At 40.7% G+C, this 19,451-nt stretch overlaps 1 protein-coding gene across 1 annotated transcript in view; it reads left to right on the forward strand.

Annotated features, from left to right (window-relative positions):
• Nucleotides 1–219: 219 nt before the first annotated feature.
• Nucleotides 220–19,451, forward strand: part of TAFA2 (TAFA chemokine like family member 2) — a 355,777-nt gene continuing 336,545 nt past the window's right edge. The window contains exon 1 of the mRNA XM_044384656.3: nt 220–503. Within this exon, the coding sequence (XP_044240591.1) occupies nt 499–503 (5 nt within the window). The 5' untranslated portion in view covers nt 220–498. The remainder of the gene's footprint in view (nt 504–19,451) is intronic.

The following is a 19,451-nucleotide window of genomic DNA, read 5'->3' on the forward strand; positions in this document are numbered from 1 at the left end:
TATTTATAGGCTAATGTTATTCTATTAAAGTTATCACTATTCATTTTAAATATCACTTGCTTTCAATTATATTGTTTGTAGGATCCTGCAAAATGTTAAACTTGGCATTGCTAACTCAAAGGTGACTTGTGGCACAGGAATGATTTATGCCTGTGGTATTGCAGAGGTCTAAAAATAGGGCTTGATGTTACATTAATATGTAGTGCGGTACACAGGCACAATAGGGTTAGAGGAGGATGGAGTTTCATCCCTAACTCTCAGTTTTCTTGCTTTTGTCTCTGAGGCTGAGCAGCCCTGGAATAATTAGACTTTGCTCATTTGTCATTTGTATCGTTCCCTATCAGCGCATACCATCCTGCCCCGGCAGCTCCTAGGTGCTTACGAGGAAGCATGTGGTCGGTTAATAGCCATTCTGCACACCTCTAGTTGCCGCCTTAATTTGAAGATAGCCTTCGTCAATTGGACTGGACAATCACAGACCGTTGCTGCTAGGTTCTGATGGGGTAAGTGTGCAACTTGGGCCTTGGGATGAGATCAGAATTCAAAGTGACCAGCTCGACATACAACAAATATTACAGATTCCAAGAAGGCTATTTCCGTTAGCAAGGTGAACGCCAGCAGTTCTGGACAAGCAGCATTTCTGAAGGAATGGCAAATATTTTGGTCAATGTCTCCTCTGGTTTGATGCTTCTGATTTCAGCTGTAATGAGTGTGAGATGGCAGTGTCGACAGATGCTTTTCTTCGACCTTTCCGAGGATGAACAAAGATCAGATGAGCGGAAGTCATGTCATTGACTTCACACATCCACTGTGAACAGGGCTAGATGTTGCATACGAGTAAGAGTATGCTGGAGAAAGAGAAATCAAGGCTAGTACCATTCAGAATATATATATGTGGGTGATGTAGAAGTTGGGTACTTTTTCTCTCCTCATTGGATGGACTGGGGTGGACTGTTGATAAGACAGACAAGAAAGAGATGGAGCAACCCTGCTCAACGCCCCCCCTGCCCCCGAGACTTCTTTAATGGAATCCATGGGGTTTACACTTGGAAGCTATAGGTCCACCTAAATATCGTGAGTTCCTAGCTTATTTTTTCTCCGCCAGAATATATTTGATTATCTGCATCTTTAAGTTGATGAGGCAGTTGGGTCCAGGGTACGTTACTGTCCTATAACGAAGGAATTGCTTAGCTTTTGTAGATTGCTCTGGAGTTGTCTAAAGCCATGGTACTTTGGAACTGGTCTGACACTGTTGTTTAATAGATAGCTCAGCTCTTGGAGTTTCCTGGAAATGATCTCGGGGATCACCACATCAGCAGTACTGTACATCCCTGTAATGGCTTCCGCGTGGCTGTGGTGTAACAATGTGGAACACGTTTTACTAGTCACCAGCTGCCAATTTAAATACACACTGGGGAGAGTGATCTAATTTTCAGGGAGTATTAACTTGGTCTTAATAGACGTTAATGTTTAATTTAATTGTGACCTTTAAGTTATACTTTTAAAAAAAATGTCTCATGTTTTCACAACATGAACTGTTGAAAAGTCAAGATACTGTGGCAGATTTTTTAAATGGACTTAGAAAAAGATTTTAAATATAGCAGTAGTTTCTACCTGAATCAAGCATATTTTGTTTTAATCCAAATAATGACCTAGTTAATGTCCCCTGATTACCTACTTTAAACTCAGAGAAAATATCAAGGGAGGACAAAGCACTGGTACGAGAGCAGGAAGAACGTTTTTCTCTTACATTCTTACATTTAATTATACAGCAAGAAGAAACTTGTTCCCACCAGTTCTACTTCAGCTTCTTAACCAGGCAAATTCTAGTTGTCCTTCAAAACCCATTAGAAATGCTGCCTTTTGTGTGTGTGAATTTTCTTTCAACCTTCTGTATTACCTATAGGCAGAGCTGATCACTCTCTTAACACTTTGTTCTAATTTAGTTAGCACTGCTGTGTGTTCTGCAATTTATTTTTAGATTTTGGGCCTTCACTTGACTGTGAGTTCCTTGAGGACAGGAGCTGTTCTTTACTCATTTCAATGTGTCCTTGTCTAATGCTAACCCTAGAATTAGACCCAGAGTAGGCACTCAATAAATATTTAGTGAAAAATGAGAAAAATGAGTGGGCTCTTAAACAGACTTCAGAAGTGGTCTGTCCTCACTGTGTTGAAGTAGAACTCTCTATGGAGGGTGGTGGTGGTGGTGTTCCCCTGATGGACTCTTCTTGTAGAAGCTGCACGTGGTGTCCTTCAACCTAGCAGCTGTGGCTCTACCTTGAAACTCACTTGCATTCTATGGTGAGGATGGAAGAGAGGTCTGACAATAGCTAAATTGTGGAAGGAACCGAGGTGCCCTTCAACAGAAGAATGGATAAAGAAGATGGGGTCCATATATACAATGGAATATTACTCAGCCATCAGAAAGAACGATTACCCAACATTTGCAGCAACATGGATGGGACTGGAGGAGATTATGCTAAGTGAAATAAGTCAAGCAGAGAAAGACAATTATCATATGGTTTCACTCATTTATGGAACAGAAGAAATAGCAGGGAGATTGGTAGGAGAAGGAAGGGAAGAATGAAGGGGGTGGGTAAACAGAAGGGGGAATGAACCAGGAGAAACTATGGACTCTGGGAAACAAACTGAGGGCTTCAAAGGGGAGGGGGTGGGGAACCGGGGTAGGCCAGTGATGGGTATTAAGGAGGGCATGTATTGCATGGAGCACTGGGTGTTATACGCAAACAATGAATCATGGAACACTACATCAAAAACTAAGGATGTACTGTATGGTGACTAACATAATAAAAAAATTAAAAGAGGTCTGGGTTGATGGAAGAACTAACTCAGTCTAAGGAAACTGGGTAACCAAGTATTGCATGATGAGTGTGTATCTCCAGGTAAATACAAAATACCTTCAAGTGTAAGTTCAAATTCATGATAAACATGATTACAGATCCGAGGTATGTCATGGTTTTTGTACCTTGCGACTTTATTGAGGAGATGGTCTGATAGTTTGGTGTTTGCCACGGCACTGTATTGGTCAGGTCCAGTAGTCAAGTATGTATTGACTTGTAGGAATCTCAGTGAGCAGGGTTATTGTCAAGGAGCCTAGTCTGTGGAGTGCTGGCTGCTCGAACTGCATTTACATTTGATGGAGCTCTTAGAGTCCTCAAGACTTTCCCGGATCTTGGACTATTGTAGAGCACTGTTGAAAAACAGACTGACTCATAACTGTTATTGGATAATCTGTGACTATTAGACATTGCTAGGCCATTTCTGCATTGTGAGTGTTTGGTGCGTGGGTATCTGAGCGTTTGCGTGTATGGGTATTGTCTTTGTCAGTTTGGGCTTCCATAACAAAATACCATAGACTGGGTAACTTCGGCAACATATGTTTTGTTTTGTTTTGTTTTTTTTTCACATTTCTGGTGCCCAGAAGTCTGAAATCAGGTTTCTAGCATGGTTCTGTTCTTAATAAGGATCCGCCTTCTGGTTCAATCTTCTGGTGGTAACCTCACATAGCAGAGAGAGAATAAGCTCTTGTGTTTCTTCTTACCAGGGCACTAAGCCTATCCGTGAGGGCTCCACCCTCAGGTCCTAATCACTTCCCAAAGTCCTCACCTACTAATACCATCACACTGGGGGTTAGGATTTCAACATAGGAATTTGGAGTGGGGACATCGATATTTAGCCCATGAGAGGTAAGTCTTAAAGCCTCACCATTAAATAGTATTCTATAGGAAATTATAGAATGCAGCTTGCCACAGTGATTAAGACCTTTTTTTCTGAAGTATCTCCACCATTGGCATCACTTTCTAAGCCTTGTTTTCCTCAGTTCCTGTGATGGGGGAGTTAAAATAGTACCTACCTTTAGGCTACCACATGAACTGGGCTTCATCCCTAAAGAGTATGTGACCGGCACCCCAAAGTTGGAAGAACACAAGTGTACAGCCACTACCAGAAGACCTGTTTGCTTATGAGAATCAACAGAGTCATTGCACATAGAGTGCTTGGCATTCAGGACACTCTCAGCAAAGGGATAACCTTCGTTGTTCTAGGAAGGTTCACACTGTTCTTTTAAGAGGACTGGATAGGATAAGAGACATAGTAAGCTTATAACAAACAATGTTTTAATGTGGTGCTAACAGGTGAGAAAGGATTGAAAATAGTCTTCTCCATAAATCATTGCTAGAGTCTATATTTAAAAGTCAGCTTGTTGGTGAGAAACCCAAGACCAAACTGTAAAAATGTATAATTACATCAATATTTCATATGTTTGAAGGTGGTTTTCTATCTGCAGTCCTGCTTTCTGAAATGTCAGTTCTTTAGGATATAACTTTCACTAGAAGTAAAGAAATAAACTGAATAGGCCTCTGAAATAGTGATGTCAAAGGCCGTCCTAAAAGACATGGAATTGACTTTCTGAGTTCTTCCAGAATTTTAATGACTCTTAATAAACCTATAGTTCTTAAATAACCTGGCTATCTTGTTTATCCATCCATAGGAGATTGGAAGATAAAACTTGAAGGGGTGTGTGTGTGTGTGTGTGTGTGTGTGTGTGTAAAGCTGCTATTATGAGGTGTTGGTGGCATACACAATGGCGTAAGGGGAATAATCAGAAGCTTGACCTAGTGGGGCAAAAAAAAAAAAAAAAAAGAAAAGAAAATGAAAAAAAATCTCCATATTGATAATTATCTCTGAGACATGAGGAAAATATGTTCCATTTTTTATGTTAAAAGGAAAATTCACATTTAAAAGTCATTCCCATTTTATGATCACTTATTGACTAAAACATAGTCTAAATGAAAAAAAAAAAAACTTTGGTAGAGGAGACAACATGATAGGGTGATAGGGTGAAAACATAGGACTTCGCCTTAGACTGGGTTCATTCCAGATTTGCTGCTTACGCTGAAGGGATGTGGGCAGGTTACTTAATCTTGTGAGTTTCAGCTGGCTTTCTTATGTATTAAGTATCAGATGTGATAGTTCCCACCATGCAGGGGTGCGTGCTGTGAGGCTGGGATGACCTCATGCATGTAATGTGAGGCCAGCAAGGCCTGGGAACTTGCTGCTCGATATCTTATTTACCTCCTTATCAATTTGGCAAAATTTATTTATCTAAAACACCCCATTCACACTGAGGTTTCACTACATTGCTTTTTCTCAGAATTTATAATGAACATCTCAGATGATCACTGGTCATTGAATTTAATTATCAACATTGAATGATCTAGCTACTGCAAAAAGCCTGCAGATGGGAATCTGTAGTTAAGTGCTAAGGTGGTCTGAGAATCTTAAAACTATTTGTTTTGTAGTCTTGTGAGGTTTCTGGAATGTTATGACTCTCTAGTATGAAGAAGGAAAGATAAAATTTATTTATTGCCAGTGCGAGCGAAGTTAAGAAGACTGATAACATTCTTGTGTTAAATGCACTTTTAATATAGTTTAGATAATGTTTCTGGGCTGTGTTACAATTTACTTTTTTTTTTCCTTTTCACTTACTCCTGGGTGGTTCTTGTCATTATTATATATGTTATTGATTCGGAGGATGTTCTAGGGACTTACACTATTGATTAGGCAGAGTGTTTCTATATTTTGTGATTTGCCAGTTTTTGCTCCTTATATCATCATTACCAGTAGAATCAAATTGAAAAGACCTACAGATCCTTTTCTATTACAGACTTTTTAGTCTTTTATGACACGTACTGGATGCAAGAATTTTATGAGAGCTGCCTCATTCCTTTAAATTTATCTAAAATATGCCATCTGCTTTGTAACCTCAAGTGATCTTATGGTTTATTAGATTTATTAAGCAAACATTTAATGTGTAAATATAATTTAATAAGATTCCCACAGCTTTCTAATTAGGCATTAATTTCTGCCACTAGAATTAAATCCATTAAAATGTATGTAGTTCTCTAAATCCTAGTAATATCTCTGAATGTTAACTGGTCAAATAGGAATTTGTATTTTAGTTCAATTTCAATTTTAGTATCTTTAAGTGTCTGTTGGATTCTGATATCAGATCACTACATGAAATGGATGATTCTTGATGTTTGGAGGATATTTTTTAAGCCAGGACTGATTCTGTTGCAAGGGACGGAGAACCCCAATTCAAACTAGCTTAAAAATAATTGATTAGCTAAGTAGCTTGGAAGAATACTGGGGCAAATCTCAGAACTGGAGGAAGAGAGGCAAGAAGAAGGGCCTTAATGTGTGGAACCAGACACTCAGTGATGGTGGAAACCCGTGTGTCTATTTTTACCCGTGTGTCTATTACATGTCTGTTCTGTTTTGGAAGGATTTTTCCCTATGGCAGGGGACATGGCCATTGCAGCCCAAGCTTAGCAACACCACTGGAAAAACAGCTTTGTTCTCTTCATATTCATCTGTCAGTTCCAGGGAAGATTCTGATTGGCCAGGCCAACGAGATGGGGGTGATGCGATGGTCTGCTGGGCCTGGGTAGGTCAAGCTCAGTCAGCTCAGTCATTCACTCACTACTGTAAATTTGATGAATGTTACAGGCTTTTGCAGGAAAACTTCTATGCACAAATGGTTCTGTTTATAATTTTTCCAGGGAGCTAGTTCAGGGTCTCTCCTTAGAAGTTTGGACTTCAAATTAAGGACCCCTGTGATAAAATGTTAGGGTAATGCAATTCATTGTTGAAATCAAATGTTGGCAAATTGGAACCAAATTCAAAATCAAATTTTCACTTCCAAAATACTAAATTCTTTCCATGAGAGAGAGAGAGAGAGAGAGAGAGAGCATCTTCAGTAGATCTCAAGGAGATACCTCCTTGTATTATGAGGAATGTAAAAATTTTATTATCTGGGGATCAACTTCCCAAGCTTAAAACATCTTGAAGCTTCCATGATAAAGCAGCTTCCATGAATAGTGAACATAGCTGAGAACTTTTCTCACACTGGTTATTGGATTTGCCACGGAGAAGAAAAGAGGGATCCCAGGTTTTTAATAACTCCAGCTTTTCCATGGAAATCCGAAAGGGGTGTGAGTGACTGGAGGAGACAGACGAATCTCCCGAATCTCCCGTACCTGGAAAGAGATGGCGTCAGCCTGCGCTACAGCAATGCCCCTGAAACCAGCCCCCCCCCCCGCCCCTCCCCTGCCCCCGCCCCTCCCCTGCCCCCGCCCGCCTTCCGCTCTTGCCGCCGCCGCCTTGTTTTTTATCCCAGAGCCGACCTAGTGATCATGTCACATGTGATCAAGCAGATGCGTCAGTGCTGTTCACTGGCCAGTCCCCGTGCTGAAATGTTGAACTTGGTCTATAAGCCATGCTTTGGTTCCCCCTCCTTTCCCCTCCTCATCCTATGCCAGTTGCATCTGGGCCTTTGATTGATGTTTCCATTCCGCAGATGGGCCAAGCCTTATTTTTCTTAGGCCTTTGCCCACGTTGCAATTTATTCCTTGAATGTGTTGACTTTTTTTCCCCCCCTAGCTCCTATTTGTCCTGTATGCCTTGGTTTAATGATTATTTCTTCAGAAAGGCCTTCTGGAGCCTAGGTATAAGTGAACGTTATGTTTTTTTTTAAGATTTTATTTATTTATTTGAGAGAAAGCAAGAGCACAAGTGGGGGGAGGGGCAGAGAGAGAGAGAGGGAGAAGCAGGCTCCCTGCCAAGCAAGGAGCCTGATGTGGGACTCAATCCCAGGACCCTGGGATCATGACCTGAGCCAAAGGCAGACGCTTAACAAGCTGAGCCGCCCAGGCGCCCCTCAGGACAAGTTGTGGGGATAAATTTGTTTGTTGAATGTCTTTCTCCCTTTTACCTACCTTATAAGCACCGTGCAGTCAGGTATCATGTCTGTTTTGTCCACTGGGTGCCTGACACAGTGCTTGGGACATAATTCTTAATAAACACTTTTTAAATAATCAGTGAAGAAACGGGAAGAGAATGGTGCTGTGAAGAAACGGTAGCGGAGTCAAACCGAGGTCCACTTGCAAACAGCAGGCTCACCAGCATGGCGGCGGGGGTGGGGGGGTGTGTGTCCTGGGGGGGGTCGTGGGGGGTGCGGGCGGGGGCTGTGCGGTTTCAGGCACGCGCGCCTCGAGGATATGCAGAGGCCCGGGCGCCTCCCGTTCCACAGCCCCTGAGCGCGTCGGTGGGATGCTCCGGGAGACCTGGCCTGGGGGCCGCCTAGCAGCCTGGGGAGCGGTGTGCCCACCGCCTGCGAGTGACGAGCTAAGCCGGCTGTGCCTAGGAGTCCACGCTAGCTGCATCGGTGGATTTGGCTTCATTCGTAACACAGTTACCATTACTGAAATATTGGAAATTGCGTTGTACACTTTGGATGTTGTTTCACTAAAAACAGTTTAAAGGGACGCCTGGGTGGCTCAGTCTGTTAGGCGTCTGCCTTCAGCTCAGGTCAAGATCCTGGGGGTCCTGGGATGGAGCCCTGAATGGGACTCCCTGCTCAGTGGGGGGCCTGCTTCTCCCTCTCCCTCCCTTTGCCCCTCCCCCCGTTCATGTTCACTCTCTCTCCTCTGTCTCTCTCTCAAATAAATAAAATCTTAAAAATAATTTAAAGATCATTTACCTTCTTCTGGGAATACATACAAAAAGGGAGACCGTTGTCATTGGGATTATAATCCTGGATGCGAAATTTAGTAAACCTTTTTTAAATGAACTATTTTTTAAGCTAATATTTGCATTTTCTTTTCCATGAATAGGACCACATTGTGATGAGCTACATGTCTTTTTATCTCAGCTTTAAAAAAAAAAAAGCAACTTTCCTTTTGGTTCAGGTATAGTTAGAGCAGAGCTCCTTTACCTTTCCTCTGTTTTCTCTCTAAATACTTAAGTGATTTTAGTGTTTGTATCACCGGCGATGTGTGGATGTTTGACTTTTTTTTTTTTTTTAAGATTTTATTTATTTATTTGACAGAGAGAGAGACAGCGGGGGAGGGGGGAACACAAGCAGGGGGAGTGGGAGAGGAAGAAGCAAGCTCCCAGTGGAGGAGCCTGATGTGGGGCTCCATCCGAGGATTCCACGATCAGTGAGCCGAAGGCAGACGCTTAACGACTGAGCCACCCAGGCACCCGGATGTTTGACTTTTGAAGGAGCACATCTCCGTGTGAGCAGCATCTTTGGCATGAAGGTAGGAGTCCCTGGACACAGCTGGGAAGTTGGGCTGTGCTTAAAGACACTAAGGACGGATGGGATCCCCAAATAAGAGAACTAAAGTCACCCCTTTGCTTTCCTTGATAATAGCATCCACATCTTATCATGGGATGCTGAGTTAATGATAATGGGAAATGATAATTTAGAAAGGTATTAAGGTGTGGCAATATAGGGAGATGTTTTCCTAATACCGGTCTTTGTAAAGTTTGCTCTTCGAACCGGATCTGTAATGTTCTTTTTCTTGGAGCTTTGCGTCACTTGCTCCTTCTCATCTTTTAGATTTCATTTTATACATCACATCCTTAGAGAGGCCTTCTGCGGTAGGCCAGTTTGCAAAGACCGGCTCATACTTGAGGAGTCACAAAAAAGAGAATTCTCTTTGAGCAATGCTAGTTTTCTTTTGTATTCGATAAATCCAGATATAAACAGTGCGAGGATACATGTGAGTTGAACAATACCATGGCCGGGGGCGGAACAGGTCCCTGGGACCTCCTGTGTTTTTCAGAGGCCCACTCAAAGTTTCGTAGAATCAGGCGTGAAGGGCCCTTCGGGTAGGATGGATTTTTGCCTTTTAACCCTTTTCAGGCTAGTGTGAGAGTTGGGTGTATCCACCAAGGGGGGGTCGACCTTATTAAAAGAATTTCATTTGAACTGTGCCACTCAGAGAGGGAGGCTGGGATCGTAATTTCTTCCTGTGCCACTTCTACATTTTATTTACTGCTGTGACATCTGGCCTTCAGGGATTTCAGCGTGTTGGGCTTGACCATGGTTTTCTAGACCGTTCCTAACCATCCCCTTTTTTCTCTGCCACACTGCCATGTTTCTTTTCCTCATAATTCAAATAACACTTATTTAATTTGTTTACTTGTTTTTTGACAGTCTACGCCTCAAGATGTGAACTCCAGCAGGCCGGCAATCATACCCCATTTCTCAGGTGCTGTCTCCGTGCCTAGCCCAGCGCCTGACACCTAAATACCTTGCATTTCCGCCTCTCAGAGGGTCATACTTATGATGCTTTTGTGGTTGTAGGTATCACTGATTATTTAAAAAGTGTTTTTCTAAAAGTGTGCAAGCCAGACACTTTGAGTACATCACTGAGATTCCTGAGCAAGGACTGGCCTTCAAGGTCTGGGGCCCGGGATCTGGAGGTAGGTAGACAGACATAATGGTACCATTACAAGCACCCTTAGCATTTGGAAAATAGGGCAGTTAAGAACAGCCTGTCAATGGTTGATTTTCTACTGTTATTTCTCCTCATTCCTGCAAATTTTAATACCTTTAATACCTTTAATACATTCTTCTAATTTGTTGTGATAATTTGGCCAATATTTTAAGCAATATATTCCCGTAGTTCAGAGAACAGGATCTGGATTGGATTGCCAGTGCTCCTGTCCCTACTCTGTGTCCTCTGAGCTATGTGATTTGTGGTGGGTCTTTTTTGTTTTTATTTTAATTCCAGTTAGTGAACATACAATGTTATATTAGTTTCAGGAGTACAATATACTGATCAACATTTCCATACATCACCCATTGCTCATCACAACTGTAATCCTTAACCCCCACCACCTGTTGTACCGCCACCCCCACCCCCTTCCCTTCTGGTAACCATCAGTTCTCTATAATTAAGAGTCTGTTTCTTGATTTGTCCCTCTCTTTTTCTTTTCCCTTTGTTTCTTTTGTTTCTTAAATTCCACATATGAGTGAAATCATATGGTATTTGTCTTTCTCTGAGTGACTTATTTCACTTAGCATTATATTCTCTAGCTCCATCCAGATCATGCAAATGGCAAGACTTCATTCTTTTTAAGGGCTGAGTAATATTCGTGTGTGTGTGTGTGTGTGTGTGTGTGTGTCTGTCTGTCTGTATCGCCTCTTCTTTATCCATTCATCAATTGATGGACACGTGGGCTGCTTCCATATCTTGGCTATTATAAATAATGCTGCAGTAAATATAGGGGTGCATGTATTGGTGGTTTCTTAATCTCTCTGCTTTCAGTTTCTTCATTTTAAAAGTGGAGCTAATAGGATGTATTTTACAAGGTTCTTGTAAAGATGAAATGTTTTAATGTTCAGTGTGTTCTGAGCGGTATCTAGAAGAGGGTAAGCATTCAATGTTACTCTACATAAGTAGATAAATCGGGGATAGAATTAAAGTTTATATTTGTTCTGTTTCTTTCCTGTTATGTATCCGTTTGAAATTTTGAAAGGTAAACTAATATCTTTCTAAAATTGTTTTTAGGTGAAGTCAGTAGCTACCTTAGCTAATGATTCAGGTATTTTTCAAGTTGAGAGACATAACCCTGAGAAAGATGGGGCAGATTGTCTCCTAGGTACCTACACTTATGATTATCCACAGGAAGGGATTTTTAAAACATAAAAGTTCCTGAATGTATAATCAAAGTGATTGATATCTTTCAAAGTATTTACCCCTGGAGGCGGCCCACATTTCAACCCTGCTGCAGTTGCTCAATACATGTTAAAATCTCCTCTTCTGGACTCACCTTCTGAGCGAATTTACACTCTTTGCAAGGACATCTGCCTTTTTATTTTGTAGTTAAATCTTGTTGTAGGTTCAAGATGGTATTACTTAATTTTATCATTCACCTGATTTATTGGACTTGACACCAAATAATTTTGGTTCTTTAATCCACCCGTGGTGAATGAACACGTGTGGCCCTCTGAGGATGGCTGAGAGTGTGGCAGGTGCTTCCGTGATGTTTTCGAAGGTGGAGTTGTAAAAACATTCTGAACACAGGGCACCATCGTTGGAATATGGTGTTGCCTTGCAAGGTTATCATTTAGAGGAGAACCACACCTATCTGGATGTATAAGTTCTAGCAGTTATTATTGTTATAGCTAAAATTTAGACTCCTCACAGGGTTTGATTCTTTGTTTTTAAGATACTTAACTTTCAAACCAAAATTCATTTGAATGTGTGAATTCTATTAGTTAGAAACAAGGACAACACTCTAGCAGTGTCAATATTCAGTCTTTCTTGTTGTGGCTCCATTTTACCATCAAATATTTATCAATCTAATTACTCATATTTGAAATCTTCAATTCCATCATCAGTACTACCTTGGTAAATCCGTAAAATGCACACAGGGTGGCTTATATTAAAAACATATAAATGCATTCTATCATTGCTTTCCATCACAGCACATTCCTGAAAATAGTTCTATAAAGTAGATAATGTATTCCCAAAGGAACAATACTGGTGGAGATTGTGTTCTTAACCAATGACGGAAAATCAAACAAGTCAGAAATATAGCAATAATGCATTAAAAATGCAAAATTATAACAGCCAAGCCTTTTACAACAGTCTAAAATAAAGTTGTATACTAAGTCCTATAAAATATCCATAAATACACTGGACATATTGATTATAAAGAAGATATGAAGGGACTACCAAATTTTCCATATTGCAAAGAAAATCTCTGTTGATGTGTAAATCTGACTGAAAACTGACCAATAATAAATTATTATTCATTTAATTATAATGGTTTCAAAAATTGATTTGAATTTGGAAGGAGATGATTTGTAGGACCGATGTCTCTGAAACTGTCTAAAGAAATTTAAACATGCCTTTTTTCCCTTGATAGAATATTCCCACAAACAGGTAAATGTGCCAAAAAATAAAAAAAAAATGATACCACTGACTTGGGAGCCATATCTTAACCCATCTTAGTATGTTTTCAATACATTTGTTCATGACATTCTTCGATAGATTCAGTCAAGCGATATATACGGGATAGCTACCATGTGCCAGGCCCGCTTCTAGATCTTGGCTACTAGATGTTGGGGAGTTGGGCAGGAATCAGTAAAGGAGGCTGAGAAAGACTGGAAAGGAAAGCCAGGTGAGTGTGGTGTTCTACAAGTTAAGTGAGGAATATATTTCAAGGCAACTGGGCTGATTATTTATGTCAAGTAGTATGAGAACTAAAAACTGACCATGGAATTTGTCAGGGCGCAGAAGGTTGTTTGTGACCTTGACTGGATGGGTTCTAGGGGGAAGAGAATGGGAGATTGAAGAGAAGGGGAGGCTACACGTTGGAAGATAGGAGTTTAAGCAGCTCCTTTAAGGAGGTCTGCACCAAAGGGCTGGAGAGGAATGAGATGATAGGAGACGAGGGTCCGGGGGAAAATGGGGTCAAGAGCGTTTTATTTTTTTTTGTTCTTTTTCATAAAGTGGGAGAAATCACAGCATGTTTGCGTGTTCATGGTAGTGATCCATTAGAGGGACAATCTCCTCCTGTAAGAGCAAGAGGAGAGGAGCTGATCTGGGTGAGTAGTTGGTGGGGGGGGGGGCGGTTTGGGATCCAGGGCACAAATGGCGTGTTGATCCAAGGAACACAAACAGCTCCATGCTCTCAGGAAAGAAGATAGAGTATGTGGCCATAGATGCCAAAAGGTGGGTAGATGTGCAGTGGGTATTAACGTTTAAAAAATAATTTTAGATGTTCAAAGGATTCAGTATTATTGCCTAGTAACACACCCAGATAATCAGCTGAAAGCAATATGTCACCCAACTTGATCCTCTGTTGACCATTGTTAGAATACTTTACTCTTAAAGCCTTAAAAACACTTAATAGCAACTCTTCAAAAGGTGATTCAAAATTTCTTTCCTAGGGGCACCTGGGTGGCTCAGTCGGTTAAGCATCATCTGCCTTCGGCTCAGGTCATGATCCCAGGGTCCTGGGATTGAGTCCTCCTTTCGGGCCGTCTGCTGAGCAGGGAGCCTGCTTCTCCCTCTGCCTGCCACACCCCCTGCTTGTGCTCTCCCTCCCTCTCTCTCTCTGTCAAATAAATAAATAAAATCCTCTACCCACCCCCCCAACCCAAATCTCTTTCCTAGAGCCAGGTATGAGGTGGTTATGGAACAGTACTGTGACTGAGCTTGTTGACAAATATTTGAATGAATACATACGGACTGGGATCATCTAGTTGTGGCTGCTTGTTTGGGACCTTCGAATAACTGCACTGGAGATGTGAATAATGAGAAAAGATGGTGAATAGCTGTATGAGATCTGAATTATCTGGTCAGGCTACCAGTTGATCAGTTAGTTCTGCATGGATGGTTTGGTGATCCTCCTGTTCTCCACCCTCTAGTGATGGAAGATTATAAAGTACAGGGCATAAAATATAAGGCCTGTATCTTGAGAGACACTGCATGATGAATGTCCATGTGTTTATGTAAGAATATACATTATGTTTAAGAGGGAGGGAGATATTTAATATATATCTACGGTATGCTAAGCATGTGCCAAGCTCTGTAATGTTATTTAGTGTCAAAAGGACATTCACTGCCTTGAATTAAAATGAGAAATATAGATATAAATGCTACAGTTGCTTAGAACAGAAAAAAAAAATTGCAGACGGGAAGGGTTGTAGTTGGATGAAAACATGGAATTTGCACTGGGACTTTCAGCCAAGTCTTTGTCTTGGCACCTGAGATAAGAAAAGGATGTAACTACACCTAGCAAAATGCTTGGCACATAATAAGTGTTTAACAATGCCTGTTTGGTTACTTTTGCTATATTATGTGTGTGAATATTCAAATCTTTTGTTCAAATTTCTTGCAAGTGGCAAAGCAATAGAGAATAGGCGTAAATATCTATATGTGTGTAGGAAAGAATCCAGCTCTGCCGGCTTTTATTGAGTCTTTAATTATTGGAAATCTAGTGTAGGCCCAAACTGTCTATCGTCTGAAGGATTTATGAAATGTTTTAACAAAAGTGGCAGATTTCTGGAAATGACTGAACAACCAAAGAAGAGATAGTTGGCTTATTCATCTTGCTCTAAGTGGGAATATTTTCCCTGGAACTTGAAGGTTGCAATTGGGACAATCTATTCTTTTTTTTAAGATTTTTAAATTTATTTTAGAGAGAGGATTGGGGAGGGGCAGAGGGCGAGGGACAGAGAATCCCAGGCTGACTCCTCTCTGGGCACGGAGCCCCACGCAGGGCTAGATCTCATGACCCTGAGATCACCATCTGAGCCAAACCAAGAGTTGGACGGTCAACCAACTGTGCCACCCAGGTGCCCCGGGATTATCTATGCTCTAGAAAAAAAAATATTTGTCATGTTCCTCAAGAAAGAAAAGGGAATAATTAAATGATTGTGGAAAAGAGAGACTAGTTTTTCAGGTGACCTGAGGTTCTAGCACTAGGATTGGTAGTGACTCTATTTCGGCTTCCGATTATTACTCAATTGCCGACGGAAAAGTTCTTATTCACAGTCTTGAGGCAAGCCCTTTCTCTTTCTAAATCAGCAGCTTGCCTAAAGTGATGCCAGCTGTTTTGTTTAGAAACCTCCCTGTTTTTTAAACTGTAAAAATATGCTTCTATTTTCCAAAGTAGGAACACATTTTATTTGCTATTTGATTTGATTTTGCAGCATAATTTTGATAACTTTGTGGTAAAGTTTGAAAATTTTCTCTTAGATAATGGATGTGTAAGTGACTGCCAGGAGACTTTGTTCAGAGTCCAATTTCCTATAGCTCATCACTTATTTGTAGGAAAAGCTTTCAATTCAGTCCATTAATTGAAATTCTTGAATAAATTCCCCAAGAGTTTAACTCCACTGGACTGGAGGTTAGAGACTATTCTGCAATCATGCTGAAATTTTATCCACTGAAAAAAAATCAAGATCTGAATGTGAACTGAAACCAAAGGGAGACTCTACCATTAAGTAAAATAAGCCATCACCGCAAGAGCCTGCAGGTAGCTATGTGTGGAGCACAATATTCAGGCAGTCTTGGGAGAACCGATAATATTTAGGTAGCATATAATTCACAAAAGATAACATCTAAATGATACCCAGCTTAATTCACAGTACAGGGTACAATGGTGAGTGAGGTTTGATGGATCTGTAGAACTATCTGTGATTAAAGAACTCTGTTAAGGGATTAAAGCAAATGGCAAGTGGCAAGATGAATGATATTTGCATAGGCAAAAGCCTAATCAGATACGTTACCTGCAGCTGTTCATCTTGAAAGCCTGATAAAATAGTGGATTTTATCTAATCTTCAGTTCCAGTGACTCATTAGCAATTATTTGTTTCAGCACTGTAGTTTTTCAAAGATCATTCAGATACTTCTATGAACCATATATATTTAAAAGATTGGGCCCGGTTAACAGGCATATAGAAGAGATGCGATTGGCTTGATATTCTCTCTGCTCCCCCTCCCCCTCTTAATGTTACAGCTCAATTTAGACTCTGGTTAAGTCCTGCTGCTTTCATATCCTGTTTGGCTCATCCTAAAAAACGATCAACTGACAAAACCAATTACTGAAATTAAAAAATCAGCATTTAAGTCCTTGGGCACTGCTAGGGTTCTTTCACTTAGGGTAATACTGGAAATCATAGTATGTAGATGGTTCACAAAACTGAGGCTTAAAATAGCCTGGAAATTGCGGGTAGCAGGTGAAGCGCAGCCATTCCCTCTGAAACACAACCAGTCTTTCTTTTTGCTTCTTGACTCGGATCACATTCACTGACAGTCGCCAGTTAATTATCATATACTTGAAAAAAACATGCATTGGTTTATTGTGTAGTAAGAGGTTTTAATCTTAACTAACTGGCCTTCAAATATTCATCAAGGGGAGTAGCTCCAGTACTAAGCTCTGGTGTTAGTTTGGTTTAACCATATCTCAGGGTAGATTTGGAATCCTATTTTGTCCTTGAGGAAATCTGTTGACCTTGAGAATTAAGAAGAAAACTTTAGAGGATTTTTTTTTTTTTTTTTGGCTGCTAGTTCTTTTTTGGATAAAGGGAAAGAAAGAGCAGTACTGTTTCATAAGATTTTTAATGTTTGAGGTGTATAGATAGCAGATGTTTCTTCAGGCTGCATCAGTCTAGGTTTTTTTTTTTTCTCAGAATGCAAAATAATAATAAATCTGGCACCACTTGAGACTATCTCAGGAAATGACAACTTCAGATATTTCCACATATTTTTTTTTTAAGATTTTATTTATTTATGTGACAGAGAGACAGCCAGCAAGAGAGGGAACACAAGCAGGGGGAGTGGGAGAGGAAGAAGCAGGCTCATAGTGGAGGAGCCCGATGTGGGACTCGATCCCGGAATGGCCGGGTCACGCCCTGAGCCGAAGGCAGACACTTGACGACTGCGCTACCCAGGCGCCCCCAACATATTTCTTAACTTCTGGTTTTACATAGTGCCCTCTCCATCACTTGTAATTATTTAGATGCACGGTATTCCTGTGCCTTTGTCCTCCTTCTCAAGAAGCATTCTTCTGTAGGCTTCCACACTTTTAATGGGTTTTCTAGCCCGTCACCAGTGCCATTTTTCTGGGAAGCAAGCAGTCTCTTTAGGGCTCTTTTCCCTGAGGTGTTCCTCGGAGAGTCTTTCTTTCTCAGTTAGTGCTACAAACCCATCGCAGCTCCAGGCTCAAGAATAAGCCTCATCCTTCTATAGCCTTGCCAGACCAGAGATCCACTTCCGTGATCTTTGTCTCTTCGTGAGACTGGGGCCACCATGGGAGCTTCTCCTGTACATGCCGCTCCTTCCTGGAAGTTGCTCTTTTTTTTTTTTTTTTTTTTTAATATTTCATTTACTTGAGAGAGCAAGAGAGCAAGAGCTAGAGAGAGCACAGAGGGAAAGGGAGAAGCAGACTCCCTGCTGAGCAGGGAGCCCAATGTGGGGCTCGATCCCAGGACCCTGAGATCATGACCTGGGCTGAAGGTAGCCGCTTAACTTCCTGAGTCACCCAGGTGCCTTGGAAATTGCTCTTTTTTTGCTTTATTTTCTGGATAGTTAGCTAATTCATTTGGCCTTATTTTTTTCCAGAGTTTTGAGATGCATCCTTATCTACTAAATTAGGATGAAAAGAGAAACAAGGGATTGTCGAATGATCATGGTCAAAAGGACTCATGAATAAAATAAACAGAATGTGGAGTTGTAACTGTATTCTTTCCTTATTTAATGATACTATTAATAGACCATCTTTGAAAGGTCAATACCACAAACTTGTGGTTGCTCAAGCTAAAGAGTCGTCCTTGAGTTTTCTTTTTCCTTTAATACCCTTAGCTAGGCAACTGTGGTTTATTGTCCAAACTGGGGTAATGCTGAGAATAAAAGAGGCACTCACTATATGGGGCACTGGGACAGTAGAGAGTAATCACATTTGTTGCAGGTGAACTGGGAATGTATGATTACCCTATCCATGAGTAAATAAGCAAGATTTGTTAGCTTTACCTTCAAAACATACATTGAATGTATTCATCTGTCTTCTTCTCCACTGCTGTGATCTCTTCCAAACCGTCAGCATGTGTACTCTGTACTTTTGGAACAACTCTTAGTGCATCTGCTTTGATTCTTGTCTTCCCAAGATTCATTTTCCACACAGCAGCTAAAACACTCTTATATACAAATTAGATTACATTATTCCATTGTTCCAGAATCTTCCAAGGTTTCATGGTGTCCTTAGAAGAAAATTCACATGCTTCCCTGGCCTCTAATGACTTACTTATCTCTTGTAGGCCATCCCACATCAGTATCCCTGGGCCTTCTGTATAGTTCTTCAAATGCAAAGCCCATGTCTGCCACAGGGACTTTGCATTTGCTCTTCTCTCTGCCTGAAAGCTTGCCCACTAGGTCTTACTTTTCTGACTCTTTTTTTGTCATTCAGATCTCAGAAAAATGTCACCTCCCCTGAATACTCCAGCTCATTCTAATGCTGTTTTCACCCATTCTCCAGTCATTCCATCATGTTCTGTTTCTTTATAGCACTTCCCAATATCCAAAATTATCCTATTCTGTTTTTCAAAATTGTGGTAAATACATATAATGTAAAATTTACCGTGATAATCATTTTTGAGTCTGTAGTTTGGTGGCATTAAGTATATTTACATTATGTACAATCATCTCCAGAACGTTTCTCATCTTCCCGGACTGAAACTCCAAACCCATTCAACAGTATCTCCCCTTTCCTCCCTTTCCCCAACACCTGGCACCACTATTCTCCTGTTTGTCTCTGTAAGTTTGACTACTTGAAGTACTTTCATGTAAGTGGAAAACATGAGGTAGCTGTCCTTTATGACTGGCTTATTTTACTTAGCATAATACCCTCAATGTTTATCTGTGTTGTAGAATATGTCAGAATTTCTTTTTAAGGCTCAATAATATTTTATTGTACGTACATATACCACATTTTGTTTATTCGTTCATTGATGAAAACTTAAGTTGATTTCACTTTTTGGCTATTGCGAATAATACTTCTATGACCATGGGCATACAGATATCTGTTTGAAACCCTGGGTTTCAAATCTTCTGGGTATATAC

Source organism: Ursus arctos, unplaced genomic scaffold, assembly GCF_023065955.2.
Source record: "Ursus arctos isolate Adak ecotype North America unplaced genomic scaffold, UrsArc2.0 scaffold_21, whole genome shotgun sequence".
Taxonomy (NCBI): Eukaryota; Metazoa; Chordata; class Mammalia; order Carnivora; family Ursidae; genus Ursus; species Ursus arctos.